The sequence below is a fragment of the Leuciscus leuciscus genome (genome assembly GCF_965113295.1).
Source record: "Leuciscus leuciscus genome assembly, chromosome: 6".
Classification (NCBI taxonomy): Eukaryota; Metazoa; Chordata; class Actinopteri; order Cypriniformes; family Leuciscidae; genus Leuciscus; species Leuciscus leuciscus.
The window spans coordinates 22,172,724-22,196,826 of NC_138730.1; the positions used below are offsets into that span (position 1 = coordinate 22,172,724).

Below are 24,103 nucleotides of genomic sequence, written 5' to 3' on the forward strand. Positions count from 1 at the left end.
CTCACCCAGGCCAGCTTCAGCAAACTATTTTCATTAAAGCACTACTGTAACTAACAATTTAGCCACATACATTATGCCTATTATGTCTTTAGTTAGTTCATTTTAGTCATTAAAAACGTCACATTTAATATATACATCCATTGATTTATTTGCATGACAAAGCAATTTGACATTTCACATACGGACAAGAAACATGGCACAATGTTAAGAGTTATTTGACAGTCTATTCATAAAATACTTTTCTTTATAGCAAATATGTCTATTATTTCCTTTAAACCCTGATCACAGCTTATTATATTACAGTTTCACAGTCACTCATTTACTACAGTTGATCATTATCAGGCATTATATCATCAGCCACTGTTGATAGTATCAAGTGGAAAGTAAAAAAAAGTAAATAAGGTAACAAGTTTTCCATGTTTGCAGCATTCTCTTTGTATTAAGAGGTAAATTTAATGTTACAACCTATACAACATCAAAACACAAAAAAATGTGCAATTAGAAAATATTGACTAAAATTACATGAAAATTACAATAGCAATATTGAATGATTGTATAAATTACCATACACTACTAATGGATAAACAATGTGTATGAACTCAGTGTATTAATAAAGGTGAGAAAGAGCAGCAAGTATCATTTACTCCCATCCCATTCCATCTATGTAAACAACATGAATTACATATAATTACTATAGTCCTCTCAGGGTGAGATGTCATCATTTGGGAGATAAGAAACCGGGTTACCACTGAGGATCTCTCGAACAAAAGCATCTCATTAAGGCACATAGCGAGTTAAATAAATTTATTTGTTCAGTTTTATATATATATATATATATATATATATATATATATATATATATATATATATATATATATATATATATATATATAAAACAGTAGTTGGATAAAGGCACTGATTGATTTCCAGTGCCCTAATGGCTAAAGTATTGATTGGCAAAATCATAATACAACATCTATCTTATTGTAAAGTAGGAATTGTGCTGCAGCCTGCCACCTCGTCATAATACTGCGGGATTCACAACTGAGTGACTTGGATTTGCACAAACAAGTTGTAAATCTGTAAAGCTCCTCTTGATTAGGCAAGACTCATAAACTGTACTCATAAACCATTGATTTGCAAGTTTCTATATTGGAAATCATACTGTTCCAAGTGTTTTTCTCAGTGAGAAAGAGAATCACCCCACAGCTGGTAAATCAGGGCTGGTTGTACCAGTGCATGGACCGCTGAAGAGCCCTCTCCCAGCTCTGCAGGACACCTCTGTATTGGCCTTCCATGTCCCCTTCTGCTTTACTCCTTCGAGGAAGGAAATGTAGGTCAGTGGTCAAAAGCTTCTTCAGCTCCTCTTGGTTCTTCCAGTAGCCTAAAGGACAAATCAGAATAAAATGGGCAAATTAACTCTATAAAGCCTGGTATATGAAACAATATTCAGTTTTTATTCAAATGTAACAGTTTATTGAACCTTTAGATACATGCTTGATGTTTGATACATCAAGCTTTTATGGCTCATATAGTATGATATAAGAGGAAGGAAAAAAATCCTCAATTTTATTCAGAGGCCCAAACAGAGCAAAAATATGAAATTCTGATATGTAATATCAATAGATCTTTATAACAGTACAGCAGACTACTTAAAATATAAAAGCATAAACATATGATGCGAGGCGACAACACTATCGGTTTTCATCACTGCTAGTTCTTTGAAGTCGGCTTGGTGTGTCCCGGGCTTTAGGCTTTGCGATAATATTTAAATGCTAATGTTTTATGAGCAAAGCTTATCACAAATATCTTAAAAGGCCTTTTACTTGCTTAAAAAAGTATGAACTATCAATCAGATGACAGGTACAACAGGGTTTTCAGCAAATATTTGATCATGTTGATTACTTAGAGGCCTTAGAAATGCGCATATCAAATCCAATACAGAAGGCTTTATAGGGCTTTATTTGCTGCACTATAATGTGTGTTTTTCCTTACCTGTTCCTAGTCCTGCAACATAAGCGGCTCCAAGGCAAGACATGTCAAAGTGACTTGGACGTGCTATCTTATGCCCCAATAGATCAGCGGTCATCTGCATGATGAAATCATTTGTGCATACACCTCCATCTGCCCTATAAATGTGTAGAAATACACGCAAGTTCAGACAGGTAGGAGGATCAGGCTATGCCACAAGACAGAATTGGGCTGAAATCCTCACCTGATTTTAGTGATAGGAATACGCGTTTCCCTAAGCATGACATCAAAGAGCTGCTTGTTCCTTAAAATCAGAATGAGAATGGCTGTTATTTGCCTATATGTACACAAGGGGGTTATGACTAGAGATGCACTGGTATTAAAACTTTGGTCATTACCTATAAGTCCATCACAGCCTATTGGGAATTTGTAACTATTTTATGTTTTGGCAAATTGTTGGCTATTTGTATGAATTAGTAAAAAAATAACTCATCCGTACATTTTCATACTATCTTCTTATGGCCCACTGAAGGTTAGGTTTACAGTGTTGGACCCTATTTACTTCATGCTTTGATGCTTACTTTTTTTAAATTAAAATGTTTAAATGTATACAAACACACATCTTAAGGGACTGTTCGTTTTTTATTTAAGGGGCCACCGGAGGAGTTTTGAGATCTGTCATCAAAAAAGACATGACCCTCCCTTCGCCAGCAATACATTTTTCTATGACCCTCCAAAATGTTTGTGAAAAAAGGCATGACCCTCCCCGATAATTTATTGATTAGCCTACTACTGGTTTGCGCTTGGCAAAGATGTTCAGATAGCCATTGCTTTTTATTTATTTATTTATTTTTTTAAACCATAAACTCTTGATTTCTCATCTTACTAGGGCTGTAAAGATAGACCAAACCTACGATTCGGTTCGTATCACGATTTTTGATTTTAGATTTGAAAAAAAATCATGTTTTCGGTGCTGATGTTTGTGACTCGTTCAAAGCATCTAAAAGCTATCACAAAGAACCAGCAAAAGTAATGATTATTAATATGTCAAATATAGCAAGGAAACATTTTAATTGTTTATTAATAAACAAGTGTTTTCTGTGTCGACTGCAAAGATGAAGTTGACGATGCGTCGCGATCTTCTCAGAACGAGCCAGAGAGAAATGCACATTTCATAAGCAGAAAGCAGTCTGTTTTCCTTCGTTTTGAATTGTTCTGTTTAAAAGTAGACATTTCAAGCTTTCTATATAATTCTCAGGTCTGTGAGGCAAGTAGCATACCTTACGCTGAGTTTCGGTTCATTTATGAGACAAGAGTCCAGTTCACTCGCCCGCGCCTCCGTGATTATCTATTTTCTACTATATTTACTTCTTATTTATTAAATCCAGATGAAACATTGATTAAAATTAAGATACAATTAATAAAAAAACATAATTCACTTTAAAGAAAGGCTTTGTGCTTTCTGTTTGAGGTCTCTGTGAAATTTTTAAAGTCGCTTTCAGAGCAGTCATGTCCGTAATGGAGAACTGTCACGCCCGTAACATTTTTTTTTTTTTTTTTTTTACATAAATGCGAACACGAAAAATAAAATAAAAATAATATTTTATGTTCTGTGGAGGCCGATCTTTATTCATCCGGTGGGTATATATATTTTGGTTTGCACAGTGTAATTTATAGAAGAATTACTAAAACATATTTTGCCACCTAAAAGTTAAAGATTTTTTTGTCACGTCACGTCACATGTGTATTTCCCTCATATTAAAAATAAAATTTAATGTGTAGACTGATATTTTTCTAATGTCTTGACTCCTTTATTTTTCTAATGTCTTGACTCCAAAATATTGGTATTAAATGCATTTTCTGAGAATTTATATTTCAAGTTTTGACTGCAAATGTTACGTCTATAACACTGGAATCACCCAATTTTAACGAATTTATCCTCAACTAGTTTTTGTGGTGTAGGTCTACGTATTTTATTATGTTAACTTAAATAATACTAATAGTAATTTAAAGATGTGGTAGCCCTACATCTTACACATCGTGGAAACAAAATAAGAATGGAACTAAAATATGGTAGTATCGCGCTACAGCGCACATTCTATCAGCAGCAGTTCTGGCGCCTCAGTCGCAATCCTACTGTAAAACTCGACGTACACATCACATGTTAATGCAGTGGTAGAGTTACACTCACAGGACACTGTGCACTTATTCGCAATCACAAAAGTTCATTATTTGCTCGTGCTTTAAAGCTTTGCCGGGTAAACATTTCATTGGCATTCTGTTCTGACATGATGCATTTTTTCTAAGCGCGAACTGAAGTGCGCGCGCACTGTCAAACAGCGCCAAACTGGATTTTTGTTGGGTCAGACCCATCTGATATCGAAGGGGGGCTGATAACGCGAGATCAACATGGAGCTAAATGGAAAAAAATATCACCAAACAAGCCACTTTGAAATGTTGCTGTTTTCATGTATATAAAAGTTGGGTGACCCTCCCCCTAGACTAAAAAAAGTTGAATGACCCTCCCCTCAACAAAGAATAAAAATACATGACCCTCCCCTATTTTCCTCCGGTGGCCCCTTCCATAAATACCGAACGGGCCCTAAAGATAAAATTTCTTCCACACAAACTTGTAAGGTTTTCTCATGAGATGGGATTGGATAAGTCAATTATTACGATGGGCAAAGACACCAGCTGAGGAGTAAAGTAGGAACATTGGGTATTCCAGAAAGGAAGTTATGCAACTTACCCGGGTAAGTTTACTCAACTTATAACCTCAACTTTCAGTTCCAAAACCTGAGGTAAATTCCAGGTTATGCAAGTTGCTATAGAAGCTTATTCTTTGAACATAACCTGCTTCAGAGCAGGTTTAGGAACCTGCATACCACAAGTAAACAAGGTTTGGGTTAATCAACCGAGAGTTCAGGGTATGTGTGACAGTAAGTTAACCTTGATTCCTGGAATACCTCCCTGGGCTGTTGAGTAAAGTTCAGCCTTCATTTATCTGAAGGATAAAACTTTTCTTAAAGGTGAAAAAGGGGAAGCAAGTAGGATTCAGATTCAGATCATTTTATTTAATGCCATGTCAGCATTCAAAGCTATTTTCATGGCAAAAATTTAATTACTAAAATAAATACAATAAAAACAAAACAAACAAAAACAGCAAGTCATATTATAAAATATTTTTTAAATTAACATATGATAAAAAAAATCCAAAACCTTTTCAGGCATAATCTTATTAAATATGTCCTTAAGTGAAGTGACTTCATAAAAGAGCATTCTGCTTGTATTAAGTCCAGGACAATCCAATAAAATATGTTTGACAGATAAGGGAATCTTACAAAACATACATAAACATACGTCTTCACCTCTAAGTAAAAAAGCATGGGTCAAAGGCTGACCCATACGACAAGCAAGTAGGAATGGCTCCCTATTACTATAGTCCTGATTAACTACTTTAGTGACAGTGACAGTGAAAGTGACACGTGACGGCCAAGTATGGTAACCCATACTTGGAATTTGACCTCTGCATTTAACCCATCCAAGTTAATGCACACACATTAGGAGCAGAGTAGTGAGTAGTTAACACACACACACTGCAAACGTGGATACACACACCCAGAGCAGCGGGCAGCCTTTGTGTGGCGCCCGGGGAGCGATTAGGGGTTAGGTGCCTTGCTCAGTCATTTCCCACCGGTTCTGGAATCGAACCAGCAGAGCCGATCAGCCCTATACGCACACTACGCAAGGTGCGTAGGGCCCCGCAAATTACTCAAGGCCCCGCCTCCCCTCGTGTCAAAGCGCGTCAATCAATGTTTACAATATCGATGAGAAAATGAAGCGGAACTATCTTTCTGGTCACGAAAAGAGAGAGAAAAAAACACCATGAGAGTTAATTGCGGCAACAGTTATCAGGTAGACTTGTGTGCTCTCCTCTCAAAGTTTGATGTCAGCAAAGAACAGTAGGCTAAAGTTAAGTTGATGTGCGATGATTTATTATGTTTAATAAACGACAAAGGACAACGGTGTTTGTTTATAAACTGCAGCTCGGTAAAGATAACCGCGTCGCGCGTTAACATGCGATCATATCATATGAACGTGCATGAAATGAAACGCGCACTTTCCAGCAGAAACATCTGTTGTGAGTTGGGACCAGTACAATATGGGCGTGATGGCACTCCTCATTATAGTTTTAAAACAAGACGATGATTATCTAGTCGCTAAGTCAAGGTTTAGTTACAACTCTGCACTAATGCAATATGGAAAGCAATGTATTGACATTGACTATTGATAGGCTCCATTGAATTTAAAATGTTGATTGGCTGGAGATTCTGGTCAATATGGATGCACATCCCTCAGTAAATAATAACCATCAAGAATCAAGAGTATCAAGAATTACTTTTATCATTTAAAAACACAGTGACATGCTATGGCGCCATTTTAGCTTTTATTCATTCACAGGATATGCATTTTTGATATCAATAATTCAATTTGTACTATTTCAAATGTGAATTCTTGATATTAAGAATTAACTTTTTACTAGTAACAATGTCTTCTGATATCAGGAATTACATTTTCACTAGAACTAGTTAAAGGAGGGATTGTAGTGGGAACACTGGGGTGTCAGGTGTGACTGTGTGGCAATGGCAAATAGTTCATGGCTCACGGGTCAGGTATGAGGGCCCCTAAACAGAATTTTGCTTAGGGCCCCAGGGAGGTCAGGATCGGCTCTGCGAACCAGCAACCTTTGGGTTACCAGTTCAACTCCCTAACCACTAGGCCATGACTGCCCCTGTAGATTGGCAGAGAATGCCAAGGGATAGTGGTTTGCATCCAATCACCTTCTCATTTCTTTTTTTCTGATGCAGTGGAAGAACCAAGTCAGATGACAAATCGAAGAACTCATTATTTTTTACAATAATGACTGATTGTGAGAATGCGATGTGTGAAGAAATGCATCATCAGGGGTCTCAACAGGCCAATATGCTTTCTTTACAACTCAAGTGACATTTTCATCCCTGCAGACACTGTGTGAGAAGCTGTGCCCTAAGAATTGTCAGGTTTTCTGTGGAGAAATTGGTTTTTGTCTACAAAAATATCACAGTTTGATCATTCCCTGCAGTAAAGAACTGTAGTGTAGTGATAGAAAAATTGTTTAAAAAAAAATGCATTGCCAATATGTGACATTCATTGTGGATAATTCATTTGTTTAAGTCACCATGAAATCAAAATTCTTGTTTTTTTAATGGAATATTGCAGTTTATTATAAATGATTTATCTGTAATTTAATTATTTTAACTACATAATTATAATTGAATTATTTAATTATATAATTATAACATGTGTCCTCATAATCTTTAATCAAAATAACTTCCCCTCCCTCTTGCAGTGTCATTCTCTTCTCTGATGACGTTTACTGACATGAGGGTGGGACAGCCTGTCACTCACATGACATCTGTGGTGGATTTTTAATACTGCAACAACAACAGTCACCAAGTGATTTCAGCATTTTTTTCTCTCAGCTTTTGTTTTATTCAAGTTAAATTATTAAAGATAAAATAGTAAACTGTATATTAAACTAACCATGTCTCTAACATCTAACCTTACTTCCTTTTTCAGGCCTAACATGATAACACTTTGAAACACAATGTACTAAAACGTTCTGTCCTGTGTTTTTGAATGTTGTATGTTGTGTTGCCATACCCTTTGACTCTAGTTTAACTCAAATTTGGGAATTGAAACTAGACAGATGACTAAATTTGAACCTTGTGATTGACAATTAAGTAATCATTAAAACAAAGTTTGCTTTACCTGGTAACAGAAGGGTTTGTCTATGAAAACCAATCAAATTGTGGGGAAATTATGTAATGCAGCATGACATTTTTGCCATACCCCCTTATTCTATAAAAACTGTTGCATTCTTTTAACTGGTGGGATTCTCAATGGAATTTGTCTGAGATCCTCCAGGCTTGCTTCTTCTTGGGGGAGATTCTCTGAGAACTGCTCGAGAGATCCTCCGGCCGTGATTAAAGCATTTAAAGGACATTCGCTGAGGTCTGTTTGTCGATTATTCCTGCGCAGGAAGTAAGCTAGTTATGGGAACAGGTATTAGCACCCAGCCGACGTCGATGTGTAGACGCGCTAAGGTATAGGGTTGTACTCAGCCGACATTGATGTGTAGACGCGCTAGAGTATAAATATTATAGGCCCAGGTAGACTTAGGTCAGATGAGATAGTACTTAGTTAGGTTTAGGGAAAAATCTACGACACATCACAGCAATAGAAAACCACAACCTTCCAGTCAATTCTAGATGGACAAAATCAAGTCCCACCCTACATTTCAAGCAGCCATTTGACTCGGATATACGTCACAACAGAGAATAAAAAAATACTAATACAACTTCAATGAATCAGTGGGAAAACAGTGTTATAGTAAATACCAAGCTAAATTCTAAGAAAAGGATTGGACATGCCTCAAAATACATACGGTTGAGGACAAAGTCTATTTACACTGCCCAGCAGTGAACTGAAATATTTTAGTTAGTTAATCATTTAAGTAGGCCATGTTGTGTTTTATCAGAACAGGAACAATAACAGATGATTTGAAGCAATTCAGCACTATGTATATGAGCACTTATTGATTGATTTGGCTAGCACAGTGTTTCAGTTGTTATTGTGTAGTGTCAGTAATAGAAATAGTAATAATAGTAATAGTGTCAGTAATTATTAACTTTTGTTTTTTATTAAGGAGTAAAAAAAAAGGATATTTTCCCAAAGCCCATGTTTAATTTCTGACCTTGATAAGATCCATTCCTTCTGCCTTTTTATAACTTTAACAGATCCTATTCTTTGGTTCATGAGAGATCTTACAGTCAGATCTTGCAAGCAGATTTGCTCAGCTCACCTGAACGCTATGGACTCCAGAATGGCTCGGACCAGGTGTTTCTTAGTTGTGGAAGGTTTTAAGCCCATGAAAGAGGCACAAGCTTTAGGATCATTCAAAGGGGCCTGTGGCACATAAACACACATAATCATAGTCTTCCAGATTTCAGATAATCTTGGATCTCTTGCATAAGTGAATCATCACCCAGTTCATTCAGACAGTGGAACAGATTGATGGATCTCTAATCAAATGACATGATTTAAAAATCTGCTGTATTTATAACAAATCCATGAGGTGAACCATGAGTTAAAAACATGTAGACATACAAAAGACCAGCCTGTATAGGCAACAATGAAAGTCTATGAGGCAAAATATCACAGATGCACTTAAACACACCTGTAAGCCACTGAAAGACGGCACAAAATATACGCCATCCGAGTCTTCCACACTACTGGCTATGGCTTCTGTCTCCTTCACATCAGAAAAGAGTTCTGCAAGACAGGCACCAAAGAAATTACACTACAATAATAGAACTGCAACAACAAAAGTCACCAAGTGATTTCAGCATTTTTTTCTCTCAGCTTGTTTTATTCAAGTTAAATAAATTATCATAATGGAGTTGAGTGTGCATCTACAATCTTCAATGGTTCTTTTTGTATTTCAGGGTTTGTGCACTTTTTTTAAGTCAAATTTAAGGCTTTTTAAGACCTTTTTAAGACCCGAAGAAATCAAAATTAATACCGTGCATTAGGGGTGTGCAATATTGACAAAAATATGTCTCGATATTTTCAAAGATTTGTTGATAATAATTAGATAATATTTTACAGATTGTGTTTTTGTGCTTTGTGCCATGGCTGGTTTAGGCCTGTTGTTGACAGGTGACTCACGAAGATATTCATATTTTTCATATTCTATGCATTGGTCAGTTCACAGCAGTGACAGAAATAAAAAAAAATTATTAAGGAGTAATATTTGCCACCTTAAATTGATTTCCAGGGGCATTTTTACCTATATATGGACATTTGTAGATGTATGCATCACATTTTATGTCAAATTCTAACACTCCAATTAAATTCTATTAGAATAATAACACAATACCACTGTTACCAGTCAAATTAAATCATTAGATCAAAATCCATCTTTGCAGTGCAGAGGTGACACAGAAGCGGCATCAGAATTGGCATTAATATATTTACACTGCATTTACAATTACATAAATAAAGCTATGAGATAGTTTTATTTTTATTCAATATTTAAATATGAACTGATTTCTAATTTTAACGTTCTAATTAAAGGGTACTTTAAATGTGAAACTAAGGCCTTGTAGGTTTTATAAAATAAAACTAAGGCCTTATATTTGCAATTGTGCACGGGAAAACGGCACTCTTGCTGATGTGATATTGTATGATAACATAACAGATATAAATATAAGACAAAAACTAATTTGGGAACATACCTATAACTGCACACATCACGCACGTGTTTTTTTTTTATAACAAAGCACGAGAGACAAAAGCGATGCCTCGTACATCGTTAAAACAATGATTACAATATCATAATAGACAATACACATCGCACACCACTATGCACATAAAGAATGAACTTAATTGAATTATTATTGACATTTAACAACTTGCTTCTCCTTCTCTCCTCCTGTTAAGAATAATAAATAAAAATGTACGCTAATTAGATAGTTTTAATTTGGAAACCATTTAGATATGTCATCGAAAATGTTAGACCTTTCATAAGTAAAAATAAGACTCTTTAAGATTTTTTATGGCCTTAAATTTAAAAAATCTAATTTAAGAATTTTTAAGGATCTGGCAAAACCCTGTATTCATGTAGTGAAAAATACATATTGAAGTTAAGGGATATGTGTGGGCTTGTTATTTTGCAAGTAAATGTACATTGGTCATCCTCCTCACCTAGATCCTGTGCCCATTTAATCGCAGCACCCGTTCCAGCAGCATTACCTTCAGCCAGATACACGACTTCAGCACCGATCTTCCAGCCCACCAGCGGATAAAGGCCTATTCAGAAAACACATGATACAGACCACATGAAAAGGAGAGAGGGACCAACAAATGGACACATCAGTGTCTCCTTTCTAACTGATCACACTGATTCATCATGGGTCACATCATGCCCTAAACTGCTGTATCCAGTAATGTGCACTGCTGTACAAAAGTTTTTCTTGTTTTTGAAAGAAGTGCTGAAAGAACGCTCACCAAGGCTTTATTTCTTTGATAAAAAAATAAAGAAAAATGTGTAATATTGTGAAAGATTACAATTTCAAATGACTGTTTTCTATTTAAATATATTTTAAAATGTAATTTATTCCTGCGACGGCAAAGCTGAATTTTCAGCATCATTACTCCAGTCTTCAGTAGCCTTTCTATTAACCAATGGTATGCGACTAAAATGTAAAAAAATTCTCTCGTGATAAGTAATTCCAAAAATCATGGCAACAAATGTTGGTAGGTTTATGTATATCCCTGCCAGCGCCCAGTCATTATTTTTAATCGAAGGAGAGCAGGAGATGCTCCCTTATACTTGGAAGGAGATGCTCCCTTATACTTGGGAGCAGCGCATGGTTTTTTTTCCCCTCCTATCTGCTTCAAGGTCTTGATAAATTGTGGCACTTCTTTGTTCTTTATAATCCAGTATTCCCGTTATTCTTTTGTCTTTTATGAGTTTTATAAAGAACTCGGTCTCGTCTTCTGTGCAAACATACCGCACCACCTTTAAAGAATGATCGTCTTTCACGTACGCCAGGTGACCTGTAAATGCGGAAAACTCCATTGCAATTCCATTGCAGTTTTACAAAATATTTCTTTTTCAAATTGCCTGAAAACCACCCCATGCGAGCGTAAAAACGTTTTTTGCGATATATGGGAGTCTTTGCAAAATGTATGTGTTTCCATTGGTGTATTTTCAATTAGCAATTTCAATTTGCGCAATTTAAAGGGTAATGGAAACGCAGCTAGTGTCACATAATCCTTCAGATTTGTTATGTTCAGATTGATCATTATTTTAATATGCTGATTTGCAGGTCAAGAAACATTTATTATGCATCAATGTTGAAAACAGTTGCTGCTTAATATTTTTGTGAAAAACCGTGATCCTTTTTTTCAGGATTCTTTGATTAATAGAAAGTTCAAAAGATCAGCATTTACGCTCACTTATGATCAATTTGCATCCTTGCTGAATAAAAGTATTAATACAAGTATTAAAAAACAATAAGTCAGTAATTATTTTCACTTTGAATGGCAGTGCACACTAAAAGTCACAAAACTTCAATTTTGATTTCATGGGGTCTAAATTTGCTTTGTGTTACTGGTTTCGATTAGTAATAGTTCTAGTGGATTATTAGTAGTTATTTTACAGTTGAATATTGTGAGCTTATTAGTCAAGGTAAGATCAGCACTGGAACGTCATACCGGCTATAGACGTGTGTGGTTTGTTTCCTGTATTGATGTCCATGAAGGTCCCTGTGCCTATAGTAATTTTCACATCTCCAGTGTCAAAACAGCATTCTCCGAACATGGCTGCTTGTTGGTCCGCCATCTGTGATAAAGACGAGACAGATTTGTTTGTCATGTCATTTGTCATGTTGGGGTTGTGGCACCAAACACAATCAAGCACATGTCATTCAAAAAATGGAAAGCGGGCACATTAACAGAAATGTTAATTAAGGTGTATTGTCTTTATAAAAAGTAAAACTGCAAGACAATGTTTATACTCACAACAGACATGATTGGGATGGGCACTCCAAATATGGATGGATCACATGATCCAAATTTGTGACTAAATACAAGAAAAGAGAGCATTAATTATTTCCTCAAAAGTGCACTAAAAAGTATTCTGGAAGTATTGGAACAATTCACGGTGCATGAGTACCTCGTGTTCTGCACACTGGGAAGGATGGAGAGAGGTATAGAGAGGAGTTTGCAAATAAATCCACTCCAGCACATCTGATGATCACACAAACACACACTATGAACACAGACAGTATACGAACAAGCATTACTAACAGAAACACATTACAAGACACTATATGGACAAAAGATACAAAAAAACAAAACAAGACAAACTTGGGCAGCCCTAAAAGGATAATTCACCCAAAAAATGCTCAATAAAATGTACTGCTGACTAGGCCCTTTATGCTTTTGAACATCTGATTCACAAACAATCATTTGAATGAAAACCCTTGGAAACAGTTTTTTTCAGTTTTTCAAAAATTGTGTTGTAAGGAAAGTAATTTCAAATATGGAACATGTTGGATATTTTTGTAATTTAATATTTTTGTTATTTGCTATGACAGAGGACGGGAAAAATCACATTTTAAGTTATATCGATTTTATCTGGGTTCTCAAAGCAACTGTTTATTAAAGATCAGCTAGTTTTCTTCTTTTTTGTTCAATGTAAGATAGAAAGTTATACAGGTTTGGAACAACGTGAGTAAATGATGACAGAATGTCCATTTTTGGGTGAACTATACCTTTAACTGTCTATTTGTCTATCTCTCAAGGCACACATGTTTGTACTCAAGTCCACAATCCAAAGGTATTGATCAGATAACAGCAATTACACAAATATAGTAATCGAACAGCTGTTACTGACCTGATAGGAATCAAATATTGCTGTTGCACTGGCATTTGAGTAATCTGTAGCATGAACCAGGCCTGCAAACAAACAATAAAACATAACAGAACTTTAAAAGATGTGCTGAGCTGAGCTCTATAATAAGGGATCTTCCTGGTCTTGCAAGTAGTTCAGACTTATACTCACCCTGCCAACATTTTAACTTTAATTGTGATATATATATTCCATTATATTCCATTAAATGTTAAAGCTATAATGTATCTCCATGACAGCCATACATTTTTAAACATGACCGTTTATAATTTGCAAGCCATTATAACTAATGCTTCAAAGACAAATGTAGCTTTGTTACTATGCAAGTACAATTTGCAACACATCAAGGAAACAAAAAAGAAATACCATTCAAAAGTTTGGTGTCAGTAAAAAAATTCTTCCCATTTCTCTCTATTCATTAAAGAATCCTGAATTTTTTTTTTATTACTGTGTCCAGATAAATATTAAGCAACACAACTACTTTTAACACTGCTAACAATAAGAAATGTTTCTTAAGCATCAAATATATTAAAAATATTACTGAACCCAAACTTTTGAATGGTAGTGTATGTGGTCAGAGAATGCAAAATACAACCAAATACGAACAGTCACACTGGCTCCTGGCCATCCTCATCAATGATGTGCCAAGTTGGAAAATAAATACTGTAAAATGATAATCATCACTGTAAATCTGTAAATATGACTGCATATGATTTTTCAATCATTTACACTGGTTTGTGACATTCACCTTTGCCAAGGATTGTGGAAAAACTGCTTTCTAAGAATAGTGTCAGCCAGTGATGTTAGATATCAGATCTGTCGCATACTTTTGACAGATCATGAAGAGCCTCTTACAAATCTAACTCATTTTATTTCTGCAAGCTCTTAAAAGCCTTGTTCAGACAGTCAGTCCAAATCCGATTTTGTGCATTTCTGATTGGAATCCGATGATATATAGCAAGGGTGAACGACATATAAAATTTTTTTTTTTACACATTTTTACATGAAATACAATTTTTACAAATCTTTTTCAAGCTACATACATATGTAACATGTTTCATAAACATTTGTTTCAGTCTGACTGCTCTGATCTGATTTTCTGATGTTACATTCTCACAGCAAGTAAAATGTAAATATGACAGACCTTATTGTAGGAAGCATGCTAAAAGTTGTTGCAGACACAAGGTTTTGTTGTTGCAAAGAGCAGGTTGAGTGGAACATTACAATATACTGCTAGTCGGCCTGGTCTAAACACTTAGCACTTAAACACTTAAACACAACAGCACAGAATAAAGCTGCGCATACCAGCATCTTACGTTTCTGCCGCTGCCACACATCATGCTGTAAGACAACATCTGTATTGCAAACCCCTAAGTGCTGCTGATGTTTGTTTTTTTTGGCATATGCCTACTAACGCAATATCATTGCAACCAATGAAGATATTCTGGAAAATAAAAGCACGCTACAGGACACACAAATCGGATCCGAACAGTTGCGATACTCAGTTTGGAGAGTCGATCATTTAGATCAGATTCCAATCGGATGAATAAATAAATCTGATTTGGACTGACAGTGTGAACATAGCCAAATGAATCCAGCTAGAATTCTATGCACATAGAGATCTGATTTCCACTGTTCAGGTGACTTCTAGTAAATAGGATCCATCAATTTATGAGTTTTTTTAATAATGGAACAGCCACCTTTAGTGAGTTTGTACAGCAGCCAGGTGTCTATGGTCCCAAAGTAACACGAGCCATCTTCGACTGCCTGCCGCAACTAAGGAGAGAGAAAGATAGGTTAAAAATACCTGTCAATACCTGACAAATACTGAATGCCATATTTGAACTAATCCTGGTTTACCTGAGGTATATTGTTCAAGGCCCAGACAAGACGCAGTGACACATGCTGGGTAGTAAAAACAACCAAACTGGCTGCAAGGAACCGCTTCTGTCTGGTCAGGTAGTGCAGCATCTTCATTACCCCATGTACAGTCTGTCATAACACATACATACAAATAAATATGCTGTTAAAGTCACCATGAAATTTATGGAAAAATAGCAGTATTTATTAAAAAAGTATTTATCCGTTCACATCATTCTTTTTTTTTAATTCCTGTGCTCTCGACTTTAAAGGGGTCCTATTATGCTTTTTCACTTTTTCAACTTTAGTTAGTGTTTAATGTTGCTGTTTCAGCAAAAATCTACAAGGTGACAAAGCTCGAAGTCCACGCTTGAAATCCATTCAGCACAATCCTCTTGTTCGTAAACATTGTCAGGGTCTGAATTGGGCTCGGAATCGTTTGAAATTGACGCCATCGTTAATATTTAAATCTTAGTAGAGCTTCATAACCCGCGGTTATGAAAGGGCTGGAAATTTCCAGAACACGTGCTAAGCGCTGCCAATTACAACACACTGGGCCAGTTAACCAATCACAAAACATTTCGTATTTCGGAAGGAGGGGGTTCATCGAAAATGACGCGTTCAACCAGACTGGAGATAGAGAGGAGCTGTAATAATGTAAAATATGTGAAAAATAATGTGTGTTTTTTTTTAACAATCAAGCATGAAAACATATTCTAGTACACCCCAAAAACAAAATCAAGACTTCGTAAAAGGGTATAACAGGACCCCTTTAATCAAAATAACTTCCCCTCCCTCTTGCAACATCACTTCTCTGACAGATTTTTTAGCATGACCTGTCTGTCACTCACATGAGATCACAGCAATAGCAAACCACAATAGTCCAATCAATTCCCAATGGACAAAATCAAGTCCCGCCTGTCATGTTTAGTGTTTGTGTTCATGTGTTTGCCTGTGACATCCAGTTTGCCCATGTGTTTCATTGATTTAATCCAACACCTGTTGGCTTGTTAATTACTGTCGTTATGAGCTCATTTGTCCCAGCTGTGTCTAGTTTCCCTGATCTGTTCCCTGTGTATTTAAGCCCTGTGTTTCAGTCTGTTCCTTGTCTGTCGACTATATTCTAGGTTGTTCTATTCCTGCTTATTTTGGTTTTGTAAAGATTTGAGTTAGTTTGAAAATAAAGACTGCTCCATTTAGATCTTGCTTCACCTCGTCTCTGCTGCAACCTAATGTGTGACGCATCACAATAGGGAAGAATAGATGATCACAACCTCCATTTCATGCTGACTTTAAATATTTTAAATATTAAAGCAGCATTACAGTAGTTGTGACAAGAAAAAACCCTACAGGAACTTAACCAGTAAAACAAGACCAGCCCCAACTTCCAGCTTGACCTCTGCCCTCTATGATAAGATAATGAAAACATTTTCCTCTGTTGAAACCTGTTCAAGAAGAACTAGTTTTATCTGCAACCACAAATACGGGGTCAGTGATGCTTAGAGCAAGCTGCAATAACGTGGGTCATAATTTTCAAACTGACAAGATTTGTCTCTGCAATGATGGGACAAAAAACTAATCAATGTGAATGATGCAAACCATAGGAGCATTAACTGACCACACTTTTGGCACAAATATTCACTTGTCAGCACCTTACATAAAAGGAAGTCTTCGAGAAGTTATAGAGGTTCTCGTTTCACGGCTGTATTGCTTATTTAGCTTACAGGACTTCGAATGAAACACTCATTCATTCACATACACAATGAATGATAAACACTACGAACTGCCACAGTCCAAACAATACGCACTTTGTTTGCAGTAATAAACTGCTGCCAACTGTTATGTATTGACTGTTTTTAAATTGTATAAGAAATTGTTTAGCCATTTGGAGATCAGCATTAACTGTACCAACTCCCAAAAATCTACCAACAGCTTGGCAACCAATAATACATCATTTCTGTTTTGTTTTGCACAAATATTGTATAAGCGTTAATAGAACAATTTTGTGAACAATTTCCATTTGTTGTGTTACGGCTCAGTTCTTTTTTGGGTTTGTTCTGTTATCGTCTTTTTTCTTATAAGTTGCCAGATAGGATCCACACCTGTCTTGAATTTGGAAAGCAGTATTTAAGATGGCTGTCCTTGATGGGAGGACAGTTCTGACCCCTATCCTGCAGTTGTGCTCAGGAGCTGGACCTTCATATTGTTTTTCTCTTTATTGTTTGCTTATTTTCTGTTGAACATTTATTTTCTTTATCATATAATCCCTAGACGTGAATAAATATTTTGTTTAATTTATTTTTGGACTCTGATCCCTTTATTTTGTTACATCCTTGAGCTGGAATGTAACAACTGGGTAACAAATAAAATTACACTACTGTTTAAAAGTTTGGAGTCAGTAAGATTTTGTTAATGTTTTGGAAAGAAGTCTCTTATGCTCACCATGGCTGCATTTATTTGATCAAAAATACATTAAAAACAGTAGATCTTTTAAATATATTAAAATAAATGTTATTTCAAATTGTAATAATATTTCACAATGTAATTTATTCATGTGATCCATTTTATCAGGATTCTATGATGCACAGAAAGTTCAGAAGAACAGCATTTATCTGAAATAGTAACATTTTGTAAGATTATAAAAGTCTTAATAAAAAAAAAACCCTTACTGACAACAAATTATTACTGGACAGTAATAATAATGTATATAAAAATGGTCAATGCGAGGATTTGGTCATTTGAATTATGTCGACTGATCTGTTCCAGTGATTGGCTCAATGAGAGTCTGAAATGAACAAATATGTCAACAAGATGATGACATCATCCACAGCAGCCTTACCTTCATAGTGCAGGACCTGTTCCACGAACTCACCAATTCGGCTGCCCTCATGTCCTGCCAGGTGATGAAATTATGAAATGGTTTTCCTGTGTTTCTGGAGATAATAACAACAACAAAAAAAGTCACCTCTGTTTGTCCACGGTGCTTTCTGTTGAGAAATCACAGGATTTAACATACACTAACCTGTCCCAGGTCATGAACGTTGCCCTCTGGGTTGAGATGCCAAGACCTTCCATTTGGCACATCTGCAAGCCTGAGTCTAAATCACAGAGAGAACGGAGAGGTACCAGTCTCTATTATAACCTTATCAGACATTTAAACTCATGTACCAACAACATTTAACACAGTGGTTCTAAAGCTTTTTGACAACAAGGCCCCCTTTGTACAAGACAATATTCAAAGGCGTCCTATTTAAAGGTTTAGTTCACGCAAAAACCAAAACAACTGTCATCTTTTACTCACCCTCATGTCGTTCCAAATCCGTAAAACTTTTGTTCATCTTTGAAACGCAAATGAAGATATTTTAAATAAAATTTGAGAGATTTCGGTCAGGACTGACAGATTTCTGTTTCCACCTGATAGAGACAATATGTAAATTTGTTGTTTTATCATTCCCAACAACATCATAGCTAACCTTACCTGAATTAAGCTCACGTTTCATCTTAATTAGGAGTACTACTTTTAATATTATATCCAGTTTGTGCAATTTTGTTATATTTTAGTGCTTAGTGGTATGCAGTGGAATTTTTTACTTATCAAAACTGTGTCGTGGCAAAAAAAAGGTTGGGAAATACAACTACAAATTCGTCGCTTCAAAAAGTTCGTAAAGAGATCATAAAACGAAATCTATATGAATATAGCCCTTTAATCCAAATTTTCTGAAGAGGCTCAATCGATTTATATGATGAACAGATTTAATTTAGGCTTTTATTCACATATAAACATTGAACAGCAAACATAGACAGAAGCTCAACCAAACCCGCTTGACGCACGAGAATAAAACCTCATTGGTTCTTGAGGAAGCTTAAACGTGCTGCGTAACACGAGAACAAACCTAATTGGTTCTTGAGGGAGCTAAAACGTGCTGCGTAACACGAGAATGAGCCTCATTGGTTCTTGAGGAAGCTCAAACGTGCTGCGTAACACGAGAATGAGCCTCATTGGTTCTTGAGGAAGCTCAAACGTGCTGTATAACACGAGAATGAACCTCATTGGTTCTTGTGGAAGCTCAAACGTGCTGCGTAACACGAGAATGAACCTCATTGGTTCTTGTGGAAGCTCAAACGTGCTGCCTAACACGAGAATGAGCCTCATTGGTTCTTGTGGAAGCTCAAACGTGCTGCGTAACACGAGAACAAACCTAATTGGTTCTTGAGGAAGCTCAAACGTGCTGCGTAACACGAGAATGAGCCTCATTGGTTCTTGTGGAAGCTCAAACGTGCTGCGTAACACGAGAATGAACCTCATTGGTTCTTGTGGAAGCTCAAACGTGCTGCGTAACACGAGAATGAACCTCATTGGTTCTTGTGGAAGCTCAAACGTGCTGCCTAACACGAGAATGAACCTCATTGGTTCTTGTGGAAGCTCAAACGTGCTGCGTAACACGAGAATGAACCTCATTGGTTCTTGTGGAAGCTCAAACGTGCTGTATAACACGAGAATGAACCTCATTGGTTCTTGTGGAAGCTCAAACGTGCTGCGTAACACGAGAATGAACCTCATTGGTTCTTGTGGAAGCTCAAACGTGCTGCCTAACACGAGAATGAGCCTCATTGGTTCTTGTGGAAGCTCAAACGTGCTGCGTAACACGAGAATGAACCTCATTGGTTCTTGTGGAAGCTCAAACGTGCTGCGTAACACGAGAATGAACCTCATTGGTTCTTGTGGAAGCTCAAACGTGCTGCGTAACACGAGAATGAACCTCATTGGTTCTTGTGGAAGCTCAAACGTGCTGCCTAACACGAGAATGAGCCTCATTGGTTCTTGTGGAAGCTCAAACGTGCTGCGTAACACGAGAACAAACCTAATTGGTTCTTGAGGAAGCTCAAACGTGCTGCGTAACACGAGAATGAGCCTCATTGGTTCTTGTGGAAGCTCAAACGTGCTGTATAACACGAGAATGAACCTCATTGGTTCTTGTGGAAGCTCAAACGTGCTGCGTAACACGAGAATGAACCTCATTGGTACTTGTGGAAGCTCAAACGTGCTGTATAACACGAGAATGAACCTCATTGGTTCTTGTGGAAGCTCAAACGTGCTGCGTAACACGAGAATGAACCTCATTGGTTCTTGAGGAAGCTCAAACGTGCTGCGTAACACGAGAATTAACCTCATTGGAACACGTTTGTCAATGGACAGACAGAAATCTCTCATGTTCATTTGTTTTCCGAAGATGAATGAAAGTCTTGCGGGTTTGAAACAACATGAAGGTGAGTAGGCCTAAATGATGACAGAATTTTCATTTTTAGGTGAACTTAAACCTTTCAGCTGATATATACCTATGGTACTTCTGTTGCAATAAATATAAATAAACTCAAAAATATGATGTCAGTTTAATGACAGTTCATCATCTTTATTTTTAGTGTGTTTTTGAATTTTAATTAAGATTATGTTATAACTAAATTAAAATAATTTTGAGACTTATTGAGGCCCTCCTTGAAACCACTGATAAATCAGATTGGACATCAAAATACAGTGACCCTAAAGAGTACATGAATGCCTCCTCATAGCAAACTTCCAGTATGTTATTTTCATGTAACCATTTTAAGTGAATTTTAACTTCCAGTATACAGTATACATTTTATACAGTGTCCATATTAAACATATACAATAAGGCTATAGTAATGTGTAAGGTCTGGTCCAGGATGTAATTATTAAAATAAATATGCTGTTCAATAGTTTTAGAGCGAATTAGAGAGTTAAAGGGATAGTTCACCCAAAAATGAAAATTCTGTCAGTAATTACTCACCCTCATGTTGTTCCAACCCCGTAAGACCTTCGTAAATTAAGATATTTTTATTAAATCTGAGAGCTGGATCACTCCTCCATAGGCTTCTAAGGCATTATAACTTGCTGGCCCAGAAAATGTATTAAAGACATCGTTAATATAGTCCAAGTGACTACAGTGGCTCAATCTTAAGTTTATAAAGCGACGAGAATACTTTTTGTGCGAAAAATAAATATATAAATAACGACTTTATTCCACTATTCATTTCCTTCTCTCTGGGCCTCGAGTTTTTTCACGTAGTATAACTGCACGGCGCTTCTGTGTTGTACATCACACGTAGGCTCACTATTGGCCGACGCTGCATGTGTGTGATGCGTGTGACGTACAACACAGAAGCGCTGCGCAGTAATACTACGTGAAAAAACTCGAGGCCCAGAGAGAAGGAAATTAATAGTGGAATAAAGTTGTTATTTATTTATTTATTTATTTATTTTTCGCACAAAAAGTATTCTCGTCGCTTTATAAACTTAAGATTGAGCCACTGGAGTCACTTGGACTATATTAACGATGTCTTTAATACATTTTCTAGGCCAGCAAGTTATAATGCCTTTGAAGCCTATGGAGGAGTGATCCAGCCCTCAGATTTAATCAAAAATATCTTAATTTGTGTTCCGAAGATGAACGAAAGCCTTACGGGGTTGGAACAACATGAGGGTGAGTAATTACTGACAGAATTTTCATTTTTGTGTGAACTAACCCTTTAAACATGCATTACAATAATTTTATATATTTTTTTTTAATAATAAAACGGTTCAAAATCATACAGTACATGCAGAAGACACAGTAAGCATGTTGTGCTCAATTAATCTTGTGAAAATACTCAAATATTATAAAATTCAAGTTTGATACTGAAATACAACACTGGCATGTTTTTATTTATAAATCCATCCTGGGTCTACTTCCTTCATATCTTAAACTTACATCTGTAAAAAGAATCTTTGTAGCTATAGCCTACGTTCCCAGGAATTATTCTTACAGTTTGTTCTAGTGGTACATACTAAATTGGGGAAAAAGGCATTTCAATTTGCTGCTCCCTCTGCCTGTAATAATAATAATAATAATATGCAAAGTACGCTGCAATTTAGGGAGCTGGTTTAATTGGACATTTTCAAAGTAGTTTTAAACGATTTGGAGAATGAAACATCGGGCTGTAGATGTTTTAACTATGTATTGATATTGAAATTTGATCGGATTTGCTTGTGTGTGTGTGTATTGATGGATGTTATCTCTTAAACTCAAACGAGCTGTGTCTGTCAGTCTTGGCCAGGACGCTCTTATTTAAATACATAATGATTGCATTTTGCTATTTATTGTGCAGCATTTGTCAAGCATGATTTGTTTGCATGCATACCACTAGATGTGATGTTTTGATATCTGACAATGACATTCATACATGTTTTAAAAAAAGTCTAAATAGTGTTTGGGGGCATGCTTGTGTGATATTAGAGGCAGAATAAAGAAGTCTGACCTTGAACTGCTCCTTTGACTACAGTGACAAACCCTTTCCACAGTTCATCAGGGTCAATCTCTACCCATCCAGGCTGAGGATACAGAAGGGAGACCTGCAACAAGGAAACTGCTGTCAACATTTCACACATTGGAAGGCACTGGCACAATCATGTCACGTCAACCAGCTGTCATTTACCTTCGAGGAGCAGGACCCCCTGATATTGGCACTCTTGTCGTACACATGGCACCTTATGGAGGTTGTTCCCACATCAACAGAGAGAATGAAAGTCTCTCGTTTGCAGAACCCGTTTCTCTGAGTCCCCATTGCACAACGCGCTTATTCAGAGAGCCGCAAAGTTATTTGAGTCGCCATGGATGTCCAAACATCTAGTCAAATTATCCCGTTTTCAACTTTTCTCCATTTGAGTTTCATTCCTCCAAAGACTTAAAAGCCAAACTCGGGCAGATTTTTATTCCGTTAAGCAAGCCGATTGAATGTGTTCACTTCATTGCTTTGAAGCTATATTTTCAATGGACAAACAATAATCGAAAACATATCTGTCCCACAACTTTCCTAAACTTTGGTCTAACGTTACTTTAAATCGGCAAATAAAATATCAACAGTTGCGTTTTGAGCCTAAAACATTCTCTTATTTTCATTAGTGAATGATACAAGTCAACAAAAACTAGAAGTACACGCGTGAACCTCGGTAAAGAAGGCAACAAAAAAATAAAAGCAGCGGTCGGTCGATTAAGTACGATTGTAAATCTGTACGTCACACATCAGTCGATAGGTGTGGTGTGGAGACTGAGTTCTTAAAGAGACAGTGCACCATTATCAGAGGACAAAGGGTTTATGGGGGTTTCTGAACTCTCTGCTTGCTGACGTCATGTGCGCTCGCTGCGAAAAAAACGGAAATGTGTTCAGAAAACAGTATTTTGAGTATTTTGTGAAAATGTTTGATTTTGAATATAACTTATAAGCCTGACTGTGAGCTATCAGCCCGCTTTATTTCATTTTATTTTTAAAATAATCATGTTTAACAGCAGAATTCCTGGTGGAAAAACTACATTACCTATGATACTTTACAGAAAATCACACCGATAAGAGAGTCGAAAAAAGCAAGTAAGCAACTAATGTCAAAATAGCTCTTTAGCTCCGCCCACTCCCTTGACGTACGAATGGTGTAATTGATAATAATTTTTCAATTATTAATTTTTATTGGGGTCCAAGCTGAATTTAATTCATTTCCAGGAGACCAAGGCACCTGCAGAACACTGTCAATTAAAAAGCAAAGGTGACTTGTAATATTTTTCATGAATTTAGAGTATTTGATTAATGATTGATTCATATGTACACTTCGTTATTTGTGAATAAATTTGTATGTTCTTATAACAAATCAAAGCTATGCAGTTATTAGCATTTATGAGCCATGTGTTCCCTGAGCAACTTCAG

The 24,103-nt window shown here is 36.4% G+C and overlaps 1 protein-coding gene across 1 annotated transcript; it reads right to left on the reverse strand.

The window, feature by feature from the left end:
- Positions 1–129: 129 nt before the first annotated feature.
- gk5 (glycerol kinase 5) lies at positions 130–23,429 on the reverse strand. The gene is made up of 16 exons (XM_082172174.1): positions 22,844–23,429; positions 22,667–22,760; positions 18,375–18,450; positions 18,192–18,285; positions 15,353–15,484; positions 15,193–15,268; positions 13,478–13,539; positions 12,755–12,828; positions 12,601–12,661; positions 12,295–12,421; positions 10,780–10,884; positions 9,251–9,345; positions 8,876–8,979; positions 2,216–2,275; positions 1,996–2,129; positions 130–1,384 (listed from the first exon to the last, which is right to left on the reverse strand). The coding sequence occupies exons 1-16, from the start codon at positions 22,970–22,972 to the stop codon at positions 1,218–1,220; spliced, it is 1,590 nt and encodes a 529-aa protein (XP_082028300.1). The 5' UTR covers positions 22,973–23,429; the 3' UTR covers positions 130–1,217.
- Between the last annotated feature and the right edge of the window lie 674 nt (positions 23,430–24,103).

What these genes read in the sequence shown, in the direction of transcription:
- gk5 (XM_082172174.1), bottom strand. Translation starts at nt 22,972, where the DNA reads ATGGGGACTCAGAGAAACGGGTTCTGCAAACGAGAGACTTTCATTCTC. An exon ending in AGTCAAAGGAGCAGTTCAAG is followed by an intron (nt 18,451 to 22,666) that starts GTCAGACTTCTT and finishes TCTGTGATTTAG; the next exon opens with ACTCAGGCTTGCAGATGTGC. An exon ending in CCATCCCAATCATGTCTGTT is followed by an intron (nt 12,422 to 12,600) that starts GTGAGTATAAAC and finishes TCTTTATCACAG; the next exon opens with ATGGCGGACCAACAAGCAGC.